This window comes from Motacilla alba, chromosome 3, assembly GCF_015832195.1.
Source record: "Motacilla alba alba isolate MOTALB_02 chromosome 3, Motacilla_alba_V1.0_pri, whole genome shotgun sequence".
In the NCBI taxonomy this organism is placed as follows: Eukaryota; Metazoa; Chordata; class Aves; order Passeriformes; family Motacillidae; genus Motacilla; species Motacilla alba.
Genome location: NC_052018.1, coordinates 2,826,198 through 2,845,402, shown reverse-complemented (window position 1 = coordinate 2,845,402; position 19,205 = coordinate 2,826,198). Strand labels below are relative to the sequence as shown.

General features: G+C 42.8%; 1 protein-coding gene across 3 annotated transcripts in view; it reads left to right on the top strand.

Annotated features, from left to right (window-relative positions):
* Nucleotides 1-19,205, top strand: part of KIF13B (kinesin family member 13B) — a 120,782-nt gene that overhangs the window by 74,434 nt on the left and 27,143 nt on the right. For all 3 annotated transcript variants that reach the window (XM_038130311.1, XM_038130312.1, XM_038130310.1), the window contains exons 18-33: nt 753-915; nt 1,901-2,047; nt 2,490-2,639; nt 3,264-3,392; nt 4,627-4,797; nt 5,772-5,929; nt 6,915-7,047; nt 8,068-8,202; nt 10,882-10,911; nt 11,451-11,550; nt 11,856-11,982; nt 13,278-13,333; nt 14,293-14,417; nt 15,511-15,687; nt 17,196-17,288; nt 18,494-18,646. In XM_038130311.1, the coding sequence (XP_037986239.1) occupies nt 753-915; nt 1,901-2,047; nt 2,490-2,639; nt 3,264-3,392; nt 4,627-4,797; nt 5,772-5,929; nt 6,915-7,047; nt 8,068-8,202; nt 10,882-10,911; nt 11,451-11,550; nt 11,856-11,982; nt 13,278-13,333; nt 14,293-14,417; nt 15,511-15,687; nt 17,196-17,288; nt 18,494-18,646 (2,047 nt within the window). The remainder of the gene's footprint in view (nt 1-752; nt 916-1,900; nt 2,048-2,489; nt 2,640-3,263; nt 3,393-4,626; nt 4,798-5,771; nt 5,930-6,914; nt 7,048-8,067; nt 8,203-10,881; nt 10,912-11,450; nt 11,551-11,855; nt 11,983-13,277; nt 13,334-14,292; nt 14,418-15,510; nt 15,688-17,195; nt 17,289-18,493; nt 18,647-19,205) is intronic.

Below are 19,205 nucleotides of genomic sequence, written 5' to 3'. Positions count from 1 at the left end.
AATATAATGATAAAATTATTTTGGTGTGAAGGGACCTGAAAGCCCTTTCCAGTTCCACCCCTTGCCATAGGCAGGGACACCTTCCAGTATCCTAAGTTGCTCCAGGCCCTGTCCAGCCTGGCCTTGGACTCTTCCAGGGATCCAGGGGCAGCCACAGCTTCTCTGGGAAACCTGTGCCAGGGCCTCCCCACCATCATAGGGAACAATTCCTTCCCAATATCCCATCTAACCCTGCCCTCTGGCAGTGGGAAGTCATTCCCCCTTGTCCTGTCCCTCCATGCCTTGTCCCAAGTCCCTCTCCAGCTCTCCTGGTGCCCCTTTAGGTCCTGGAAGGGGCTCTGAGCTCTCCCTGGGTGCTTCTCCTCTCCAGGTGAACACCCCCAGATCTCATCCTGGCTCCAGAGCAGAGGGGCTCCAGCTCTGGAGCAGCTCCTTGGCCTCTTCTGAGCTCTCCCCATGTCCTCCTTCTGTTGGGAGCCCCAGAGCTGGACCCAAGGATGTTGTGTAGGGCAGTTTCCAGACCTCTGCACAAGTTCAGGTGGAGTTCAGGGCTTGTGAACATGAGGTTGCTTCTGGGTTTTCTGGAGGGGCTCACCTTTCCAGTAATTGTAGCAGCCCCACTATAATGTCACCTGTCCCTTCCCTCTTGATTCCTCACCCACAAGCCCTCAGTTGCCTCTTCATCCATTTCTTCTGCTTTTCATGAACCTCATGATTTTCCCTGTCTCCCCTTCCCAATCCCGTTCTTGCAGAGAAGAAATGCTGACCCACAGCCTGAGGAAGCTGCGAGAGCAGATTGTTAAAGCCAATTTGTACGTGAGAGAAGCCAATTTTATCGGAGAGGAACTGGACAAGAGGACAGAGTACAAAGTGACCCTCCAGATCCCAGCTTCAAGCCTTAATGCCAACAGCAAGGTACAGTCACCCTGGCTGAATTAAATGGTTGTTTAGTAAGTTTGTCCCTCAGTGTTCAGATTTCTTTTACTCCGACTATAATGGTTGAGTTAGTTTAACACTAATGTGCATTAAATATATATCTGCTACATCCTTACCTTATTTTATACCATGAAAATCTTATAATGTCCCTTAAAAGATAAATGTTTGGGTGCAAGACCTTTCCCCTGGTGTTGAAGTTCCCACTTGCTGCTGTTGCAGAGTGACAAAGTCTCTGCAGGTTGGGTAATATCTATTGCAAGTGTTTACCATCCCTTTGTGGACATTTGACTTTGCATCATCCCAGTGAGCTGCAAAAATTCACCATTCCCATTATGGAGGGAGGAACTGGAGCAGAGTGGATTTCAATTATTTCTTCCCAGGCCTCTTAGAAATTTTGGAAGGAGGGATCTCAACCCAGACTTCTGTGTCTCAGGCTGGCAACTGAAACTGTTGTTATTTCTTTTAGCCAAATCAGTATTTTAGTGATATTCAGACTGTCCTTAGTGCAGTAGATGGATTTTATTCCAGGATTATAATTTTTGTCATTTGTTTTAGAAGTTTTTGTCACAGTCTTCTGGGGAAGACACATCTAGAGACAGGATGATAAAGGGAGTTTAGTGTCTGCAGTGGTTGAAAGTTGCAGGCAGAAGTAATTTTAGCTGGAGCTCCAGGCCTGCTGTAACTTGAGGGTATTTGTGAAATGCTTAAATGTTCCCATTTCTAACACTTATGCAAGGTGAAAATCCATGGAAACCAGTGCCTGTAGCTGTGATTAGACTGCCCAGTTAAAATGAACACCAATACACTGTGACAGCTGAACTCAGAGCCTGTCACGCTTGGGTTTGGCTGCTCAAGCCAGAATAAAAAAACAACAGACTTTTCCCAAAGATTGTGTTAGTTTTAAACTCTTTTTTCACTGCTGTGACACGAATTCCTTCTTGGTGTCCCTTTAATTGTTTCCCAGAGAGGTGCAATTCTCAGTGAGCCTGCAATCCAGGTGAGGAGGAAAGGGAAAGGCAAACAGATCTGGTCACTGGAAAAGCTGGAAAATCGACTGGTGGACATGAGGGACCTTTACCAGGAGTGGAAAGACTGTGAGGAAGACAATCCAGTAAGTAAAAAAGTATTCCTGTAATTACGTTCCTGTTACATTCCAGGGGGATTGTTGGGTGGGGGTGGGGAGGGAGTTTGCAAAGAGCTGAGTTTCCCTGAGGTTTTGCTTTTCCTAGTGCTGAATTGATGCTCAGCATTTCATTAACCCTTATCTTGTCACTCTGATCCCTGCCTGCATGCATAGTTTGGTGGGGGGATGGAGCACACAATAGGAAGCTGCAGGTGACACAGCAGCAGTTAATGTTCAGGAATCTGGCAGAGTTAAGGAGGACTTGCTCAGGACAGGCCTTACCCAAAGTAAAATTCATTTCCATTCTTCTTGTGATCTGATCTGGCCTCTTGGTTGAGTTCCTTTTTCTTTCATTGGGCTGGTTGTGCAGCACTTCGAAAAGCGTTTCCTGGGAGGTTTGGTTTCTGACAGACTCTGGATTTGCTTGCAGGTGATGAGAGCTTATTTCAGGAGAGCTGATCCCTTCTACGATGAGCAGGAAAACCACAGCCTTATTGGAGTAGCCAATGTTTTCCTTGAGTGCCTGTTCTATGACGTGAAGCTTCAATATGCCGTTCCAATCATCAATCAGAAGGGAGAGGTTTGTCATTCTTTGTAACCTGTTCTTACTCAGCTGTTTCATTGCAGCCTGTGGATCTTACTGCCAGCATGGAGTAGAAAATTTCCAGTTTCATGTGCTCGAGTTCTTCTCTAACAGTGTGGAATTGTGTAAATCTCATAATATTTTACTGGAGTCTTCAGACATCTCTGAATCCCAGCGAGGTGATTGTGAAAGGAGAAAGCTTCCTGAGCACCTGCCTGAGGGAAATTGCCCAAAATAAGTCCTTAGGATGAGCTATAGCTCCACTGGTTTCACTGCCTGCCATCAAGAAAATAGGTTCTTAAATATATTCTGTAAGAACAACTTCAAAGGCAGCAGAGCACACCAGGCAACATTCTCCGTGCTCTGCATCAAGCGTGCACTTTGCAGACCCTCCAGAGACTGGTTTGAAGGGGAGATTGTTCCCCAAGTGACCCCAGTGTCTGATTTCTTTATGGTTTTTGCAACAAAGGCTTTTTGATTCTTGTTCCAAAGCGTTCTTCACGTGGTGCAACAAATGCAGAGTGCAAAAAGGAATAAAGTGTTGGCTGCTTTCAGACTGGGAGGGGGTGAACCTAGCACTGTTTTCTGGCACACAAATAATTCTGACTCCTGTCCTGCCAGGTTTCAGGTCGTCTCCACGTGGAAGTTGTTCGAGTGAGCGGGGAAATCGACGACAGGCTGGTGGGAGGTGAGGACAGTCCTGACTACTCAAATGAAAATGACATCCAGGAGAGAAAACTTGTCTGCAGGGTGAGTTCCAGGTGTATCCCAACCTCTGAGCAACCTTTTATCTTCCCATCCTGAGCCAGAAAGACATCCTTGGTTCTGGACATTGGATGTCTCTTTGTAACCTTACTTTGTGTCTGGAATGGCTGAAGTAACACAAGATAATTAGCTGGGGTTTGTTCCTTTCATCAACTGCATTAATATGCCAAAGGCTCACCTCAGGAATTTTCTTGGAATGCAGGGAAGGTCTTTGTATTAGGATTGGCACTGCAAATCCAATTCAAGAAGAGTTCCAGAACCTGATCAACTCCCATCATTCTAGGAAACATTATCTCTAAATATTTCTGTTTCTCTCAGTATTTCTTTCTCTAAATATTCAATATTTTATAAAACATGTACAGTGTGTTTATTACTGCTTATAATAAAAAGAAAATTAGTAGGAAGTATTTACTAGCAGTTCTGTGATGGTAAAACTACAAGCTACAAGTAAGAAAAGAAAGGCAAAAAAAATTAGAGGGAGTGGTCTGCAGCCTTGCTGACTTCTGGACAATCTGAACAGTTTGGGAGAAATTGTACTTTTTTTCCCCCCCCCACTTTTTATCCTGTCCCATAGAGTTCCAGTGCTTACAAGCAGGATGGGGCATTTTGGCAAAAAATACTCCTGCCTAGTCGTGAGGATCACACTGCAGAAGTCCAGCTCATTTGGTCTTAATTTGACAAATGGAGAATAAAAGTTTATTAAATATATGGTGAATATGATGGCTTTGTTTAGATCACAATGAGAATTCACAACATTTTGTTTCTATTTGACCATGATTTGATGAGGGGACAGGCTGATTTTGCATTCTTTGGTGTTGATTTTGGGTTATTTCCAGCATCACAGAGAAAGAACAAGTAGTATCTTAAACCAAGGATTTTTTGAGCTTAAAGGAGCCACTGGAAATATGAGATTTTTATTGTATTCCTCTTCAGTTGCAATGGGTTGGTGCATTTGACTATTAAAAATGAGCAGAATGTCCCTTCCAGGAAATATGAGCATGGTGACATCTAGTGACTGTCCTCAGCTGCTGCACTCCAAACATTGTCTCCAATGAGCATCAGTGCAGAAATTTTATTTGCTAAATTGTTTTTTGTTTGCTGTTCTTTTTTGGTTTTTTTTTTTTATCCTTTGCAGTGGAACTTTCTTCTGCCAGGTGATGGTTTTAATTCCATGCCTGATGAATAAGTGCTTTTCATTCCTTTCTCACCTCCTTTCCAGATTAAAATACTTCAAGCTACAGGTTTGCCACAGCACCTGTCCAACTTTGTGTTCTGCAAATACACATTCTGGGATCAAGTGGAGCCAGTTATTGTTGCGCCTGAGGTGGATCCTTCCCAGTCTTCCATCAGCAAGGAGCCACGGTGTATGGTTGTCTTTGACCACTGCAATGTAATTTCTTTTTCTGTTTTATTCATTAAACTGTAAGGCAGGCAAAAAAAAAAAAAAAAAAAGCAGGTTAAGTTTGTGTAGCGGTTTTATCTGCCTCTTTTCTCACATTCTATTTCATGATGCCCTAATAATATTTTTAATTTCATTATGTTGATACAGTGGTATTTTTTTAAAAAGAACTGAAATGTCTTCGGAGTCCGTTTAAGTTTGATTCTTCTACTGTTCATTTGTACAAAAACTATTGAAGGTGAAGTGGGTTAAAAAAGGAAAACATCAGTTCATCTGAGGAAACTAATATTGGAATTTATCCTCACTAAAATTCACTGTGGATGAGGGATATTTAGCTGAGGATATTTGATGTCAGTAACTGAGCTGATCACTCTAAACTCTCATGAAATGAAGAGAAATGTCCCAATTCTGGGATATGGGGCTGCTGTAGATGCTGAAGTTGGGTTGTCAGAGGTCAGAACAGACTATTTAGGACAGACTCTTTCTTCCCACTGGCTTTGGAGCAGCTGAGCAGAGGAATTTTATAGAGACATCTAAAGTCAGCTTGGATGAATCTCAGCCAAATCACCCCAGCTGTCATCATGTTCTATAACTTCTCATCACACTGGGCAATTTATTCCTCTTCCCATTTGTGAAATGGATGTAACACCTTCTGATGAGTTTTGATTTTCTGATTCTGAGCATTGCAACATATGCTTTGATTTTTTTTTTTTCTGAGCCAATGGCTCAGGGCTTGCAACAGCCTGTGGTCATTTTTCAGCTCCTTATAGACTTTAATCTTTGGAAAATCACATACCTTCGACCTGCCTCCTGATTTTACAAATAGAGCCAACACTTCCTTTCCCCTGGATTGAATCTTTGGAACCAGGGGGATTTTACTAAATGCTTTTTATTAAAGTCAAGGCAGTAAAATCTCCCAGCCCGAGTCGTGTAGTCACAGTTACCAACTGATTTGTCCTTTCCAGGAGGTTTCTGTGAATATTTCTGAAGACTTCATGGAACATCTTTATGATGGTGCTTTAGCCATTGAAGTTTATGGGCACAAGCAGAGTGGTGACCGAAAAAACCCAGCCCTGTGGGATTTGGGAATAATTCAAGCCAAAACACGCAGCCTTCGGGACAGGTACATGTGGGAAATACATCTCTGGTTTGGAATTTGGGAAGAATCACCATCTGAGGTGCCCAGTTTTGAAGTGGGTTTGGGGTAGGAAGTCAGATTTTGAACTGAAGGCCACTGGATGACTCCTATTCATTCCTGGCCATGAAATGCCATCCCTGTAATGCTTCCACTGGAAAAGTTTTATTCTTTTTTACTTCAGTTTGGATAAATATGCAATATTATGGTAATTCAGACTGCAGGGAGGTGTTTTTTGTTTGCTGGCACCAATTGTTGTCCCCAAAGTAATCTTGTAGAAGCATTCTCTTAAATGTGAGTTGTTTTGCCTCTTCAATTAGAAGGCAGCTCTGCATCTTAATTTCTTGGCAGTTACTTCTCTTTTTACTTGCAGCTTAAGCTTATGTTCATTGTTAAGCTGCATATAAGGAAATTTAAAGTAAAAGTCAGGGAAATATGGCAGAGAGGAAAAGGATGCTCTAAAATAGTGGGTTATGTTTGGTAGCTAAGTAGTGAGCACCTCTTTCCTTTTTAATTTTGAAGTTCTACAAAAATGGCTGTTTCTTATTAAGCTCTGGGAAGAGTTGGAAGAAGGCAGTGACATGAAGAAGGTCAGGAAAGTGCTCTGAGTCTTGAGAGCTTGTGAGACACTGTCGTATTTCTTTCTTCTGTCTTCCATCTCAGTCTGATTGCCCTGACAACACTGGGCTTCTGTGGCAGGAGTTGAGACCAGAGCTTAAATACGAAATTGGGGTTTGTATTGGAATCAGGAAAAGGTTTATTTCTGATGTTTGACTAAAATAGCTGTCAGGAAAATTTAGAAGCTCTGCACAGCTGGTACCTGTGTGCTCACAAATGGTGCATTTATTGCAGCTGCTATTGCTGCTTCAGTCTGCACTGTGAGCTCACTGTTTTCATGCTTTAATTCCTTTTTCTTTGGGGAAAAAAAACATCCAAAGAGAAGAAACAACCCAGTACATGACTTGTTCTGCAGGTGGAGTGAGGTGACCCGCAAAGTGGAGCTGTGGGTTCAGATCCTGGAGCTGAACGAGAACGGGGAGTACTGCCCAGTTGAGGTGACCCCTGCCAAGGACGTCAGCACGGGAGGCATCTTCCAGCTCAGACAGGTGAGATGGGCACAAGCAAGGTTCCAGCTGTGCAAAAAACACCTGGGGAGCTTTGCTTTGGGGGGCCAAGGTGTCCAAGGAAGTGTCAAGCTTAGGTGCAAAATGTGATGTTGTGGAAAACAGATGTCAAGCAGGAGACAGAGCAAAACTCAGCTTAAAGGTGATCAAAGCCCTCCCTGGAACCTTTCTGCTCTGTCCTGTGCCAGCAGGTGGCAGAAGGGACATCAGTCTCCACCGAACTTCATTATTTTTTAAGGAGGTCCAAGGGTTCTCTTTTATTTGATCCTTCCAGCCAAGCACTCCTTTGTTCTTTGCATTCTACCTGCTTTAAATTGTTAATGCTTAACTGAGCAGCTCACGTTTTTAAAATGATGAGCTATTGACAAGCTGCTGCCCAAAGAACAGGAGGAATCAGTAAAAGTTAGAGACAGGCTGCTCCTCTGACCTCACCTACTCTTTTGATTTTTATTTTAATTTTCTTTTTTTTTAATTTACTTTTTTCCCCCCTTAAAGTTTTAGTAAAGAGTAGTTGCTTTGCTGCACTGATACCATCAGTGGGTCAGAATTTTCAGCCAAGGAGAGCAGAGTCAGAAAAAGTTCACTGAAATTCCAGTAGCTCACTAAATTAGACTGTTTGCTCTCCTCTTTTATAGGCGGGAAGAAGATCCCATTTTCTGCCTTCAAAAGTATTAAAAATAAAATCCTATAAGGCTGTGTTTGAAAATAAAGCAGAAAATAAATTTTCTGTGTCCAGAAAAATAAAGTGGGGGGCTGCCGAAAGCTGAACTTTAATTTTTCTCTCTGTAAATTCATAAGTCCTGTAAATGTCAGTCCTTGCAACAGGAGGGGGATCTCGTGAACACTGGGTCATTGGGATTGCAGCGCTTTGTTCTTCCCAATTGATAAATATAATTCTCCTTGCCAGGCTGCCAGTAGAGGTCTCTCTGGAATTAAACTTTCAACACTTTATATTCATTTTTTTTTAAAAACAAGCATTTCAAATTGTTCTTTTTTGGACAGGGGCAATCTCGACGAATCCAGGTTGAAGTGAAATCTGTGCAGGAATCTGGGACCTTGCCACTGATGGAGGAATCCATATTATCTGTTGGCGTTGGCTGTGTTCAAATAAAACATGTCAAGTCACAAAATTATCAGGTAAAACTCTGAATATTTACTGTCAGCTATTTCCAAGAGCTGGAAAGCATCAAGGGAATCATTTCTCATGGCACAAATAACACTTGTAAAATGTTTTGTGTCTCTTCTGGTTTTGGTTGGGATTTTTTTCCTATCTTTGAAAGCAGCACAGCCTCAACACACTCAAAGAAGAAAAGAAAATGCAAATATTCCTAAAATCCATTAGGAGTTTTTTGTGTAGATTTTACTTCAAATATTAGACATGGAAAGCAATATTAAGCAAGTATTCAAAACAAAAATTAACTTAAAGGATTCAAATTAAAAATTCAAACTAAAATTAACCAGTGCAACATCTATTTGAATAGTTTGAAATTCCAAATGTTAGAATTCCAGGAAGCACTTGTGGCCCACAGTAGGTGTTGGGCAGTTGTTGGACAGTCTCATACACACTGCACCTCATGTGCATCCCTCTCTTTTTAGGGATTGTCTTCTTGCAGTGCTCCTGTGAGTTTCTGGTGAACTTTGACTTCCCCCCCCACCCTGCAACAGATAAATGAGAATCCAGTGACTCCCTGGAGCTGGCAAAGCCAAAATCTGGTGCAGCAGAACAGGTCTCTGAACTTGTTTGATGTTTGATTTGCTGCCCTGCTTGAGACAAGGCCAGCTAAATGGAAAAGTAGGAGATGTCCCAAAATATTTACCCTATTGCCAGTGTATGATCCAATCTATGTCTGCTCCCCTTTTTTTGCTTAATCAGGATGGCTTTTCCTTTGAGCTCTGAAGTGCTTGGAATTTCTGTTGTCTCCTAACCAGGGCATTCCCATTGTGTGTCTGGGGTACAAAAAAGGGAATTTTTTTCACCTTTCCAGCAGCATCCTGGGCAGATTGTTCCTGTTATTCCCCATTATGCTCCTGCTGGCTCTCCCTGCAGCTTTTCCATCACAGCAGTCCCTGATACCCACATTTCCTTCCTATAAAGCCAGGCAACTCCTGAATGAGCAAATTTCTCTCCTAGGACAGCATGATTGATTCTTGCAGGTTTTCCTTGACTCACAACCTACAGGTGCACCTTTCAGTTTTGTAGGGCCAAGTCCCAGGGGAGCATCCTGTGTGCCTCACCTTATTTATTCCCCTGTGAATTCCTGATGCACTGACCAGTTCCAGATCTATCCCACAGAGCTGGCAGTCCCCAAAATAGTACATTCTATCAAGGAGAAAGACTTCAGCTCAACTTGAGAGAGAGAAACCAGTGAGTTGTGCCTGACACTGATAACCCCCATGGGAAAGGGCCATTGAAAATCAGATTTTATGAGACCTGTTGCTTACAATAGGCTTTGGACATCAGCACCTGGATTTTTAGTCCCCTTATTATCATTTCTCTTATCTCAGGTAAATCAGTTATCTCTGGAATGTGAAATATTTCCTAAAGACCTTGGGCCAAGGAAACACCTCTTCTCTGTGGCTTTTTAATTTTAGCTTAGCTAAGTTTTTGCTTTCATGATAAAGGTTGAAAAGTAGGCTCTGGTGGCTCGTTATTGCTTAACTGGATAAGTAATAACTCCTTGTGGATTCGAGCCCTCATTCCTTTTCCATCCCCTGTGAGGAGGGCCAGTTGTGCTCATTGCAAGTGGCTCTGCTTGGGATGAAGGTCGAGAATTTAAGGTGGTGTCTGCCATGAGAAAATAATGGGAATAAAAGGTTGAAAGTCTGCATTGTCACCCCTGGTGTGGCTGCTGTTCTAATTCCCTAATAACTGCAGTAGATTTTTTTACAGCTCTTCTCCTTTGCAGCCAAGTTGCCTCCAATTATTTGGACACATCTCAGTTTTGGGGGCAGTTCTGGGCCCCTCGTGACAGGAGAGACACCGAGGGGCTGGAGCATGTCCAGGGAAGGGAATGGAGCTGGGGAAGGGGCTGGAGCACCAGGAGGGGCTGAGGGAGCTGGGAAAGGGGCTCAGCCTGGAGAAAAGGAGGCTCCAGGGGGATCTTTTCCTCTCTGACAGGAGGGGACAGCCAGGTGGGATCGGGATTTCTCTCAGAAAACAGGGACAGGATGAGAGGGAACGGCCTTAAATTATGCCAGGGGAGGTTCAAGTTGGATATTTGGAGCAATTCTTTCCTGGAAAGGGTTGTCCAGCCCTGGCACAGCTGCCCAAGGCAGTTGTTGAGTCCCCATCCCTGGAAGTGTTCAAAAAACCTGTGAATTTGGCACTTGAGGTTCAGTGCTGACCATGGTGGTGGTTGGACACAATGGGTCTTAAAATTCTTTTTCAGCCTTAACAGTTCTGGGATTCTATACCAGACTTTGATTTTTCAGCACTTGCTGAAACACTTGAGTCTTAGAGGTAAAGCAGCATTTTTCTTTGCTGTCCAGGATCACCAGGTTTTAAGGTGTTTCTCCTGTTTCTTTCTTGCAGTCCACTTTCTTTCAATTATTAAAACTTCTGATAGTTAACATTACTGTGAATTTTTCCATTATAATTATTGGATTGTTCTGGTTGGTGTTTAGATGAGACGATATCAGCAAATCTTTGGGATGTCAGTGTGTTTTAATTCTGTGACCATTGCTAAGCTCAGACTTTTATTTTTATGTAAGACTGTTAATATTGCTTAAAATAGTTACACATTTTGCATTCACTATGTTTCCTGCTATCAAAAAAAAATAAAATTAATGGCGTGGTTTTTTTGTGTTTTGGCCTAGGAAGAGGAGGATGAAATGGACAGTTATCAGGTAAAAATTTAAAATTCTCTCCTACAAATGCAGAAGTTTTCAGATTTAAGCATATTAGAGGAGGAACTGAATGTTCTTAGGGATGTTCAGGTGTTTTGGGGGTTTTTTAAAGGACATGAGCGCTTGAGAAAAATAATTTTAAGGGCACATTTGCAGATACCATAAGAGTGGGATGGTGTGGGGTAGGGATAGATTCCTGACATGAGGCTGCTAAACACTGAGAGGAGTGGTGAGGACGGGTGTTTCCAGCTCCAGTGGTTAGTGAGTTTTGGAGTAGTTTGGGGGCAAAGAATTGTATAAAATTAAGCCTTTTTTTCAGTTGGGTAGTACAGAAAAAAAGCTAAAGAGTTGGCAAGCAAAAATACTTCAAATAAGATCTGGAAAGCGGAAGCGTTTGGATGTGTCTTCATCTTCTGCTTGGGTGTAGGATGAGCAGAAGGGTTTGTAGAAAATGTGCAAACCACAATCAGGAAACCTTGGCTTTCCTTCCCTTGGCTTTCCTGGGGCAATATTTAATGTGTTTTTTCCCCCCTTTTTAGGACAGGGATTTGGAGAGGCTCCGTCGGAAGTGGCTCTGTGCCTTAACGAAGCGCCAGGAGTACCTTGATCAGCAGCTGCAGAAACTCGTGGGGAAGCCTGGTAAGGAAAATGCTGTTCAAGGCAAAAGGCTGAGAGATGGACGCACACTTTTTATCTCAACATGTTGTCAAATTTAGAAAAGATGTTCATGGAGAGTTGAATCTCTGAACTCAGCAGTAATTTGCTTCTTTGGGGGTGAAGTTAAAGTTGGAGAAGCTGCTGTGAAATAGTTTGTTGTTTTGGGGTGTTTCTTTGTGTGCTGGGTTGTGAGCAGAGCAGGGTTTATTCTGTCATGGGGGGTACAAAGTCCCTGCCACGTGCCAGAGCTGCTCTGCTGTCCTGACTGCCCTCCTGACATCTTGCAGATAAAACAGAGGACGACGCGGATCGGGAGGCTCAGCTGTTGGAGATGAGGCTGACCCTCACAGAGGAAAGGAATGCTGTGATGGTTCCTTCTGCTGGCAGTGGGATCCCTGGAGCTCCAGCAGAGTGGTAGGAACATCCATTCCCAGAGGAGGGATATAAAAATGATGCACAGACCATTCCTAGCTTTGAGTTGTGGCCATTTTTTTTCTCTCCTCGATCTGGCCTCTGTACCCTGCATGAGCAAAGTTGTTAAAATTAGGCCTCTTGCTTAAATTATTTGATCAGGTTGTGTCTCTGAAATCCAGAAATGCTGTTTGGTAAACGATACTGTTATTGATCAGGGTGTAATTATAACCTCCTGAAAAAAGGAATCAATATTTATTACCACTGCACTTGCCATTTAAAAAAATTAGGTAATATGTTAACTACCTAGTTCATTCACTTAAAAGGCTGCCCTCTCATCATAAAATTGCATCTCCAGGAGCATTTTGTTGCACTTCTGGTTTGAGAACAAACTCTGTTTAGTCAGCAAGTGTTCCATGTAATTTTCTGAACATTAAAAATAGTAGAAAGCACTATACTGAGACTGCTGTGCTGGATCAGCTGTGAGCAACAACTGCAGATAAGGAATTGGGGTTGTTTCACCTCAAACTCATCCTCAGTTGCTTGAAACTTCCTGAATATCTTTTCTGAGCAAACCTCTAACAGTATTTATTGGTGGAATTGAGTGTCACAGACTTTGAAGCTGAAGTTTGTCAGAGCTTCTAAAACATAAAAAAATATCAAGTTCTTGTTGGAAACGCACAACTTTCACATCAGTGTGTTTCATTAGGTTTGAAAACAGGGCAGGTGAAGGAAGCTTGCTCCAGGAAGAATCTGGTTTGCACCAGAGGAAATGTTCAGTATAATTCAAGCACTTTATATTTTACAAGACTCCAGCCTGCTCTTGTTTACTATTTATCAGTTTTGGCTCTTCCATATGTGTTTTGTAAGAAAGGGTAATAGCTGTGTGGAATGGCAGCATCAGTGTTAGTTTAAAAACTTTGAGACTGGCTTTTCTGATTCCTCATTTTCCCTGCCATCACTAAAGTAGAGGGGTTTGCATTTCCTGAATGCGTGTGTCAGAGTAAATAAACTTAATTTTGCTGTTAGCATTTAGGAGAGAGAAAACAATTCAGAAAGCAGAGGTCAAAGAAGATAATAATTCTAAGAGAGCTGATATAAAAGAAATACTAATTTCTTTGAGGCTCTTGGAATCTGCAGCAGTAAATTAAAATAAAGAGGTTTGCCAAGGTTATCAATGGTCTGGCTAAAAATTGCAGACTGAATGCAATGTCCTGGGGGTTTGAACCATGAGGGACGTGTGCTGGGTAAATCTCTTTTGCTTTAAATGCCACCATTGTCCCTGTCTTGTATTTTAGGACTCCTGTGGCTGGTATGGAAACTCACATTCCTGTTATATTCCTTGACTTGAATGGTAAGTGGTCCTTAAGATGGCAGAGAAATTTGGAAACAAACTTTGTCCAGCCAGTGAGGTTTCAACGTTGAAGCAAGCTCTTAAAATTAACAAAAGCCTGGAATGGCAGGTGGATTAATTGGAGAAGTGTCCATTTTTCCTGAAATATCTTGCTTAATGTTTCGAAATGAACAATATCATGTATGGAAGGAACCATAGGGTTTTAATAATCCCATGTTTCAGTGCATCCCAATGCAAGATGCAGTTTGAGCGATGCATTTGTCACGTGCTCCTACCAAAGATGGGAAGTTGGAACCAAGAAGCCCCAAAAAAATCCAGGGAGCAATCAGTTAAATAAATCCTTGATAGGATGTTTAAAAGAGAGTTAACATTTGGATGAGAAGGGCAGGTGAGAAGGGGAGGTGACACTCAGCCTGTTGGGAGGAGACCTTGGCTGCAATCCTCTGGCATTGGTGGTTTGTCCACCTGGGACAGCCCATCCATGGATCCAATGGCTTCAGAGAGGAGCTGGTTAATAATTCCTGGGAGGGACTCCAACCAGGACAGGTTGAGCTTTCTCAAAACCCAGATTAAGGGTTTGTTTAATCGTGATCTAAAAGTACTTTGTTTTCTCCTGTTCAGCCAGCAGTTTATCTTAACAGCCCCACATATTGAATGCCAAATGAGCTCAGTGCTGAAAAGGCACCTGTGGGCAAGGAAGGGGTGTTTGCCACAGGGGGAGATTCCTGCCCTTTAGTAGGCACATTGGAGTCTGTGTCCCCAAATCTTTGTGCACGCTCTCTATATAGAAATGGGATTTCTTTTTTCAAAATGGAACAATTCAGCTTTAATTTTGTAGGTGAAGTCTAAGTAGCCAAGGTGGGGGGCTGGGGATGAAAATGTGAATTCATGGCTTGCTGATGTTTTTTAAAAAGATCTCTTTGTGTTTCCTCACCTTCCACATCCCCTCCTGTTTGCAGCTGATGACTTCAGCTCCCAGGATAACCTGGATGACCCAGAGGCAGGAGGCTGGGATGCTACTCTGGTGGCAGAGGAGGAGGAGGAATTCTTTGAGCTGCAGATTGTGAAGCATCACGACAGTGAGGTAAGGGAAGCTGCAGACCAGGGAATTTCAATCCTTTAATTGTTCTTTTTGTATGTCCAGATGTGAAAATAACACATCAAATAGGTCATAAAAGTGATAAGGCACTTCTTTCTCCTGTGAGCTTCTCTGTTTCCTAGGACTGTTCACTGGGCGTATAACCATGATTTGGAAAATAGTAAAACTCAAGGATCTTCCTTCATCTGAACTTTCTAAAAGCTTGAGATTCAGTTTGTGTTTAACAAAGCAAAACCCCTGACCAAATTAGAGTACAAAAGCCCCAGCTGAATAAACAATCAATCTTAATTGTTAACATTTTTACCTCTGCATTGTTACACTCATTATCCTCCATTTTGTCACATAACTTGTTGTTTCACAACTTTGCAGTTGTTGGTTTATAATTTCTACTATTAGGTTTAGAATCTTTTGACTTATTTCTTAGAATTTGGCTTCTTCTTCTGAAACTTTTTTGGTATTTAGAGGAGCTTTATTCCTGGTAGTTCCGTTAAGGACTTTTTTTGTGTCCTGACTGGAAATTTGGCTACCAGGCCATTTTTCTCATGGCTTGAAAAAAAACCATTTAAATCTTCAGTAATACTTATATTTTAACATGCAAGAAGACAAATTCCAGCTTTCGCTGTATTGCTGGAAAGGCTTCAGCAAAGTTATTTCTCAAATACAGAGAGGAGAATTTTTGTGGTGTGATGGAAGATTTCCACTGCAATCTCTGTTGCTCTCTGGTTTATCTTAATAAATTAGGCCAAATGGTGTCCTGCACTTCTGCATATTTTATAACTTATTTGCAATGATCCTGGGTATTCAAAGATGTTTTTTCAAGAGGAAATGTTCCAGAGTTTGAGCAAGTTGGCATTTTTAATCCCAACGTCTTCATTTGGCAAACTGATCTTGATTTTTTAAATGGCCTCTTCTTAAGTGCACGGATTTTTTCTTCACAGGGAGCGAAACGGAGAAGCCGACTCTCAAAATTTATGTATTATGTATTTTTGCTAATTATGCCTAATTAATTACAGTTAATTATACACCTAATTATGCTTATTAGAGGATAGATTTTTTTCTCCCCCCCCTCTTTTTGCAGGTGAAAGCAGAAGCCTCGTGGGACTCCACGGTCCACGACTGCATCCAGCTCAGCAAGGGGACGGCGGCGGAGGAGAGGGTTTACCTGATTGTCAGAGCCACTGTCCAGCTCAGCCACCCTGCAGAGATGCAGCTGGTGCTGCGCAAGCGCATCTGTGTCAACGTCTATGGCAGACAGGTACAGATCCTGCAGCTCTTCCCACTTCCCAGGACTCACATTCCCTCCTCTCTGCCCCCATCTCAGCCTGGGTGGAAGCGCCGGATCAGCGGCGTCCAGCGAGGCTCTGAGCTGCCGAGTCGTTTTCCTGGTATCCCTTGTGTTGTGGATGATGACACAGCTTGTTTTTTAGGGCCTCTAAGTATGAGAAATTAATTTTTCTCTTAACCACTAAGTGCTTTCTCCCTGGAAAAAGAAGAAGAGTTAGTTTCTCGTGAGCTCGGAGTTTGTATTTTGCACAAAAGGAACTTCTGTGTTTCCCTAGCCCTGTATTAAGTCCACACATTGCTGCTAACCATTTGTATTTACACTTCCAGGTATTCAGAAATCGGCTAGGAATAGTTGGAAGAGAGATCCCTTGTGTTAATTCACCAGAGTTAATTGCTCTTGGTCCTTTATATTTTCCAGCTGGTGCTCTTACAATAATGTGTAGGTGAGAGCAGGGTGTTTGATAAATGGCAGGCAGTGAAGTTGTCATTCCATTTGCAGCATCATGCCCTGAAAATAATATAAATCCTGAGAACGATGGGGGAGGAAGGAGTTTGTTCAGCACTGTCTGAGAATCCAGCCTCCCCTGGCAGTGATAATGACAAAGCAGAAAGCCTGGATTGTTATTCTGGTTGCACATCTGTAGTTAAAATCTGAAGCGAGAGCAAAGAGAAGAGGTGTGGTCACACCCAGAAACCCTGTAGGCAACTCCCAGTGCTGGAGGTAGAACCCCAGTTCTTGGTGCTTCCATCAGGCAGAAGCTTTTTCTCAGCAAGGGAAGAACGTTGAATTTTTTGCCATACGGAATGGGAGACTGTCTTGAACAGATCAATGGAATGTGCCAATAATCACAATCGGGTGAAGTCTTCATCAATTCTGTTTTCTACAGATTTAGTCAGTGCCGTTTTTTACTTTCATCCGGCACAGAATCTTTGGCTTTCTTCCTGTTTTTCTAAAAACCCCCGTCAATAACCTTTCCTGGGAGTTTGTCTCAGCAGCATCTTTGAATGACTCATCTCTGCATTAATTCAACAGTCCAGTTCTTAACCCTGCAAGGCGCCAAGTCAGCATAAACAATGACCATGCCCCTTAAATCATTCTTCATAACGATCTCTTTGGTCAAGAATTTAATGTCTGTACTTGTCAATATTCAAGACAAGTCACCTAGGGCTCTGTCAGGAAAAAAAAAGCACCTCTAAAAGCAGCTGATGCTTGGTGAAACAGTCACCTTGCAAGGAAGGAAGTGACTCCTTCTCTGTATCCATAATAAGCAGGCAAATTATTTTTCCCAAGTTGAAATCTTTGGCTCTTACATGTTCATTGGTTAGACTTTGTAGTTTGGGCTTCTTTCGTTGCGAACTGTATTTATTTCCGCTGAAATCTGTTAATCCACAACTAGAATGTCTTAATTCACATTTTCCTCATGTTTATTTCAGCCGGAACCTGTTAATCCACGTTTTCCTCGTGTTTCCTCCCCGCAGGGTTTTGCGCAGAGTTTCCTCCGAAGAATGTCCCCCCGAAGTTCCATCCCTGGCTGTGGCGTCACTTTTGAGATAGTCTCAAACATTCCAGAGGTGAGCAAGAAACCAGAGTGTCTCAACTTGGCCAAGAGCCTCTAATTTTGTGCTTTCCCCCCTCGTTTTGAGCATGCTGGCTCTTGCTGCTGCCAGCATAAACTGTGCTTTGTAAAAGATGGGGCCTGTTCTTTTACATGCTGTGACTTAGCAGCAACCTCTGTCTCGTCAGTGTCACTGTGTATTTTGTTGAGTGAGCATCTATTTGCTCAGGTCCTTGAAGAGGCAGTTTGGAGAGAGATGGGGGGGAAAAAGAGGGAGGAAAAATGGGCAGGTGAAGTGCCTGCTGCGGGGAGCACGAGAATCTGTGTTAAAAAATAACAAAGTGGCTTTTTCTCAGTAATGTCTTTATGCAGCTCTTGATTCCTGAGCATATTCCCAGTTAGATGCTAATCCTTTCTTTCCAAAGAGATGCTCTATCAGGGCACTTGTGAAAGCATTAACACATGAAGAGCCAAAACTCTGATTGCTGCCTGGCTCTTTCATGTTCTGCTGCATTTTGCACTCTGTGTTGAAATGCTTCTCAAGCAATGTTCTATTTTTTTTTTTCTTCCTGCGGCTCACTTGAAATTTTGTTTTCCTCTCAGGTTAGATAACGCCCCAAATGTGCTCAAGCACTTTTTAATTATGAAATATCTGAATGCAGCCCTTTTGCTAATTAATGGCAATGTCTTGCTGTGAGACTCTCAGAAAGAACCCAAAAAGCCTCAAAACAATAACCACGTACAGCTTGAGATGTCTGTGGCAGTGGCAGGAGCACCTGTGCAGGTTACGTGGCACAAGGTGGTTTTTTTGGATCAGAATCTTAGATTGGGTATTAGGAAGAAATTAAGAATATATATTAGGAAGAAATCTAGACTAGATATTAGGAATAAATCCTTTTCTCCAAGGGTGATGAGGCAGTGATTGCCCAGAGAGGTTCTGGACTCCCCATCTATGGAAGTGTCAAAGGCCAGGTTGTGCACTTTGCTTGGAGCAACTTGGGATGGTGGAAAGTGTCCCTGCCCATGGCAGGGGGTGGAATGGCATGAGGTTTAAGGTTTCTTCTAACCCAAACTATTCCATGATTCTCACCTGCCTCTGAGCTTAAGGACAAACAGTGCTGAGCTGGTGCCGTGTGGTTTAAAAATGCATTTTCTCTGGGAGTGAGGTGGGAGATTTTTGGTTTTATTTTAAAATGCCGCCCTCTCTTTTTGCCTCCCCAGGATGCTCAAGGGGCTGAGGAGCGGGAGGCACTGGCCAGGATGGCAGCAAACGTGGAAGATGCAGCTTCAGCTGACTCTGAAGCCTACATTGAGAAGTACCTGCGGAGCGTCCTGGCCGTGGAGAACATCCTCACCCTGGACCGGCTGCGCCAGGTCTGGCTGCAGCAGGGGGTGCTGAGAACAGCGTGTGCCATCCAAACACCCTCCTGAGTGCACACAAACTACCCAACAACCCCAAAAAACACCCCAGTGCACACCTCAGCCTCCCAAAGTGGGCCTGGGCAAAGATCCAGGGGAGCAGAGATGTCCTGGCTCAGCTCCAGCACGGATGGCGCTGGAAGTTCCCTGCTCAGGGCACAGTTCTGGAGGGCTTGGTTTGGTTTTAAGGCTGTCCATTCCTAATTCAGGTTCAGGAAAAGGAGTTGTGCGGCCTTAACTTTTGCTTTCTGAAGCTCTACCAATAGTTTCTGCAACTGCCAGTAGAATTTTTGTCATTTTGCCCACATTCTACTTTGAATTCACCAAAGCCATCCTGCCAATAAAAGAAGACATTGATTGGGTTAATTTTAAGTACTATAACTTGATCTGTTTACCAGGAAAAATACAGGAGAGAAAAACATTTGTTGAAAATGGTTCTCCTGGATATAAATTATGCAAGCACAAAGAGAAAAGTTATGCAAAACAAGCTGGAGCTTGTGCCTGCCCACTATAA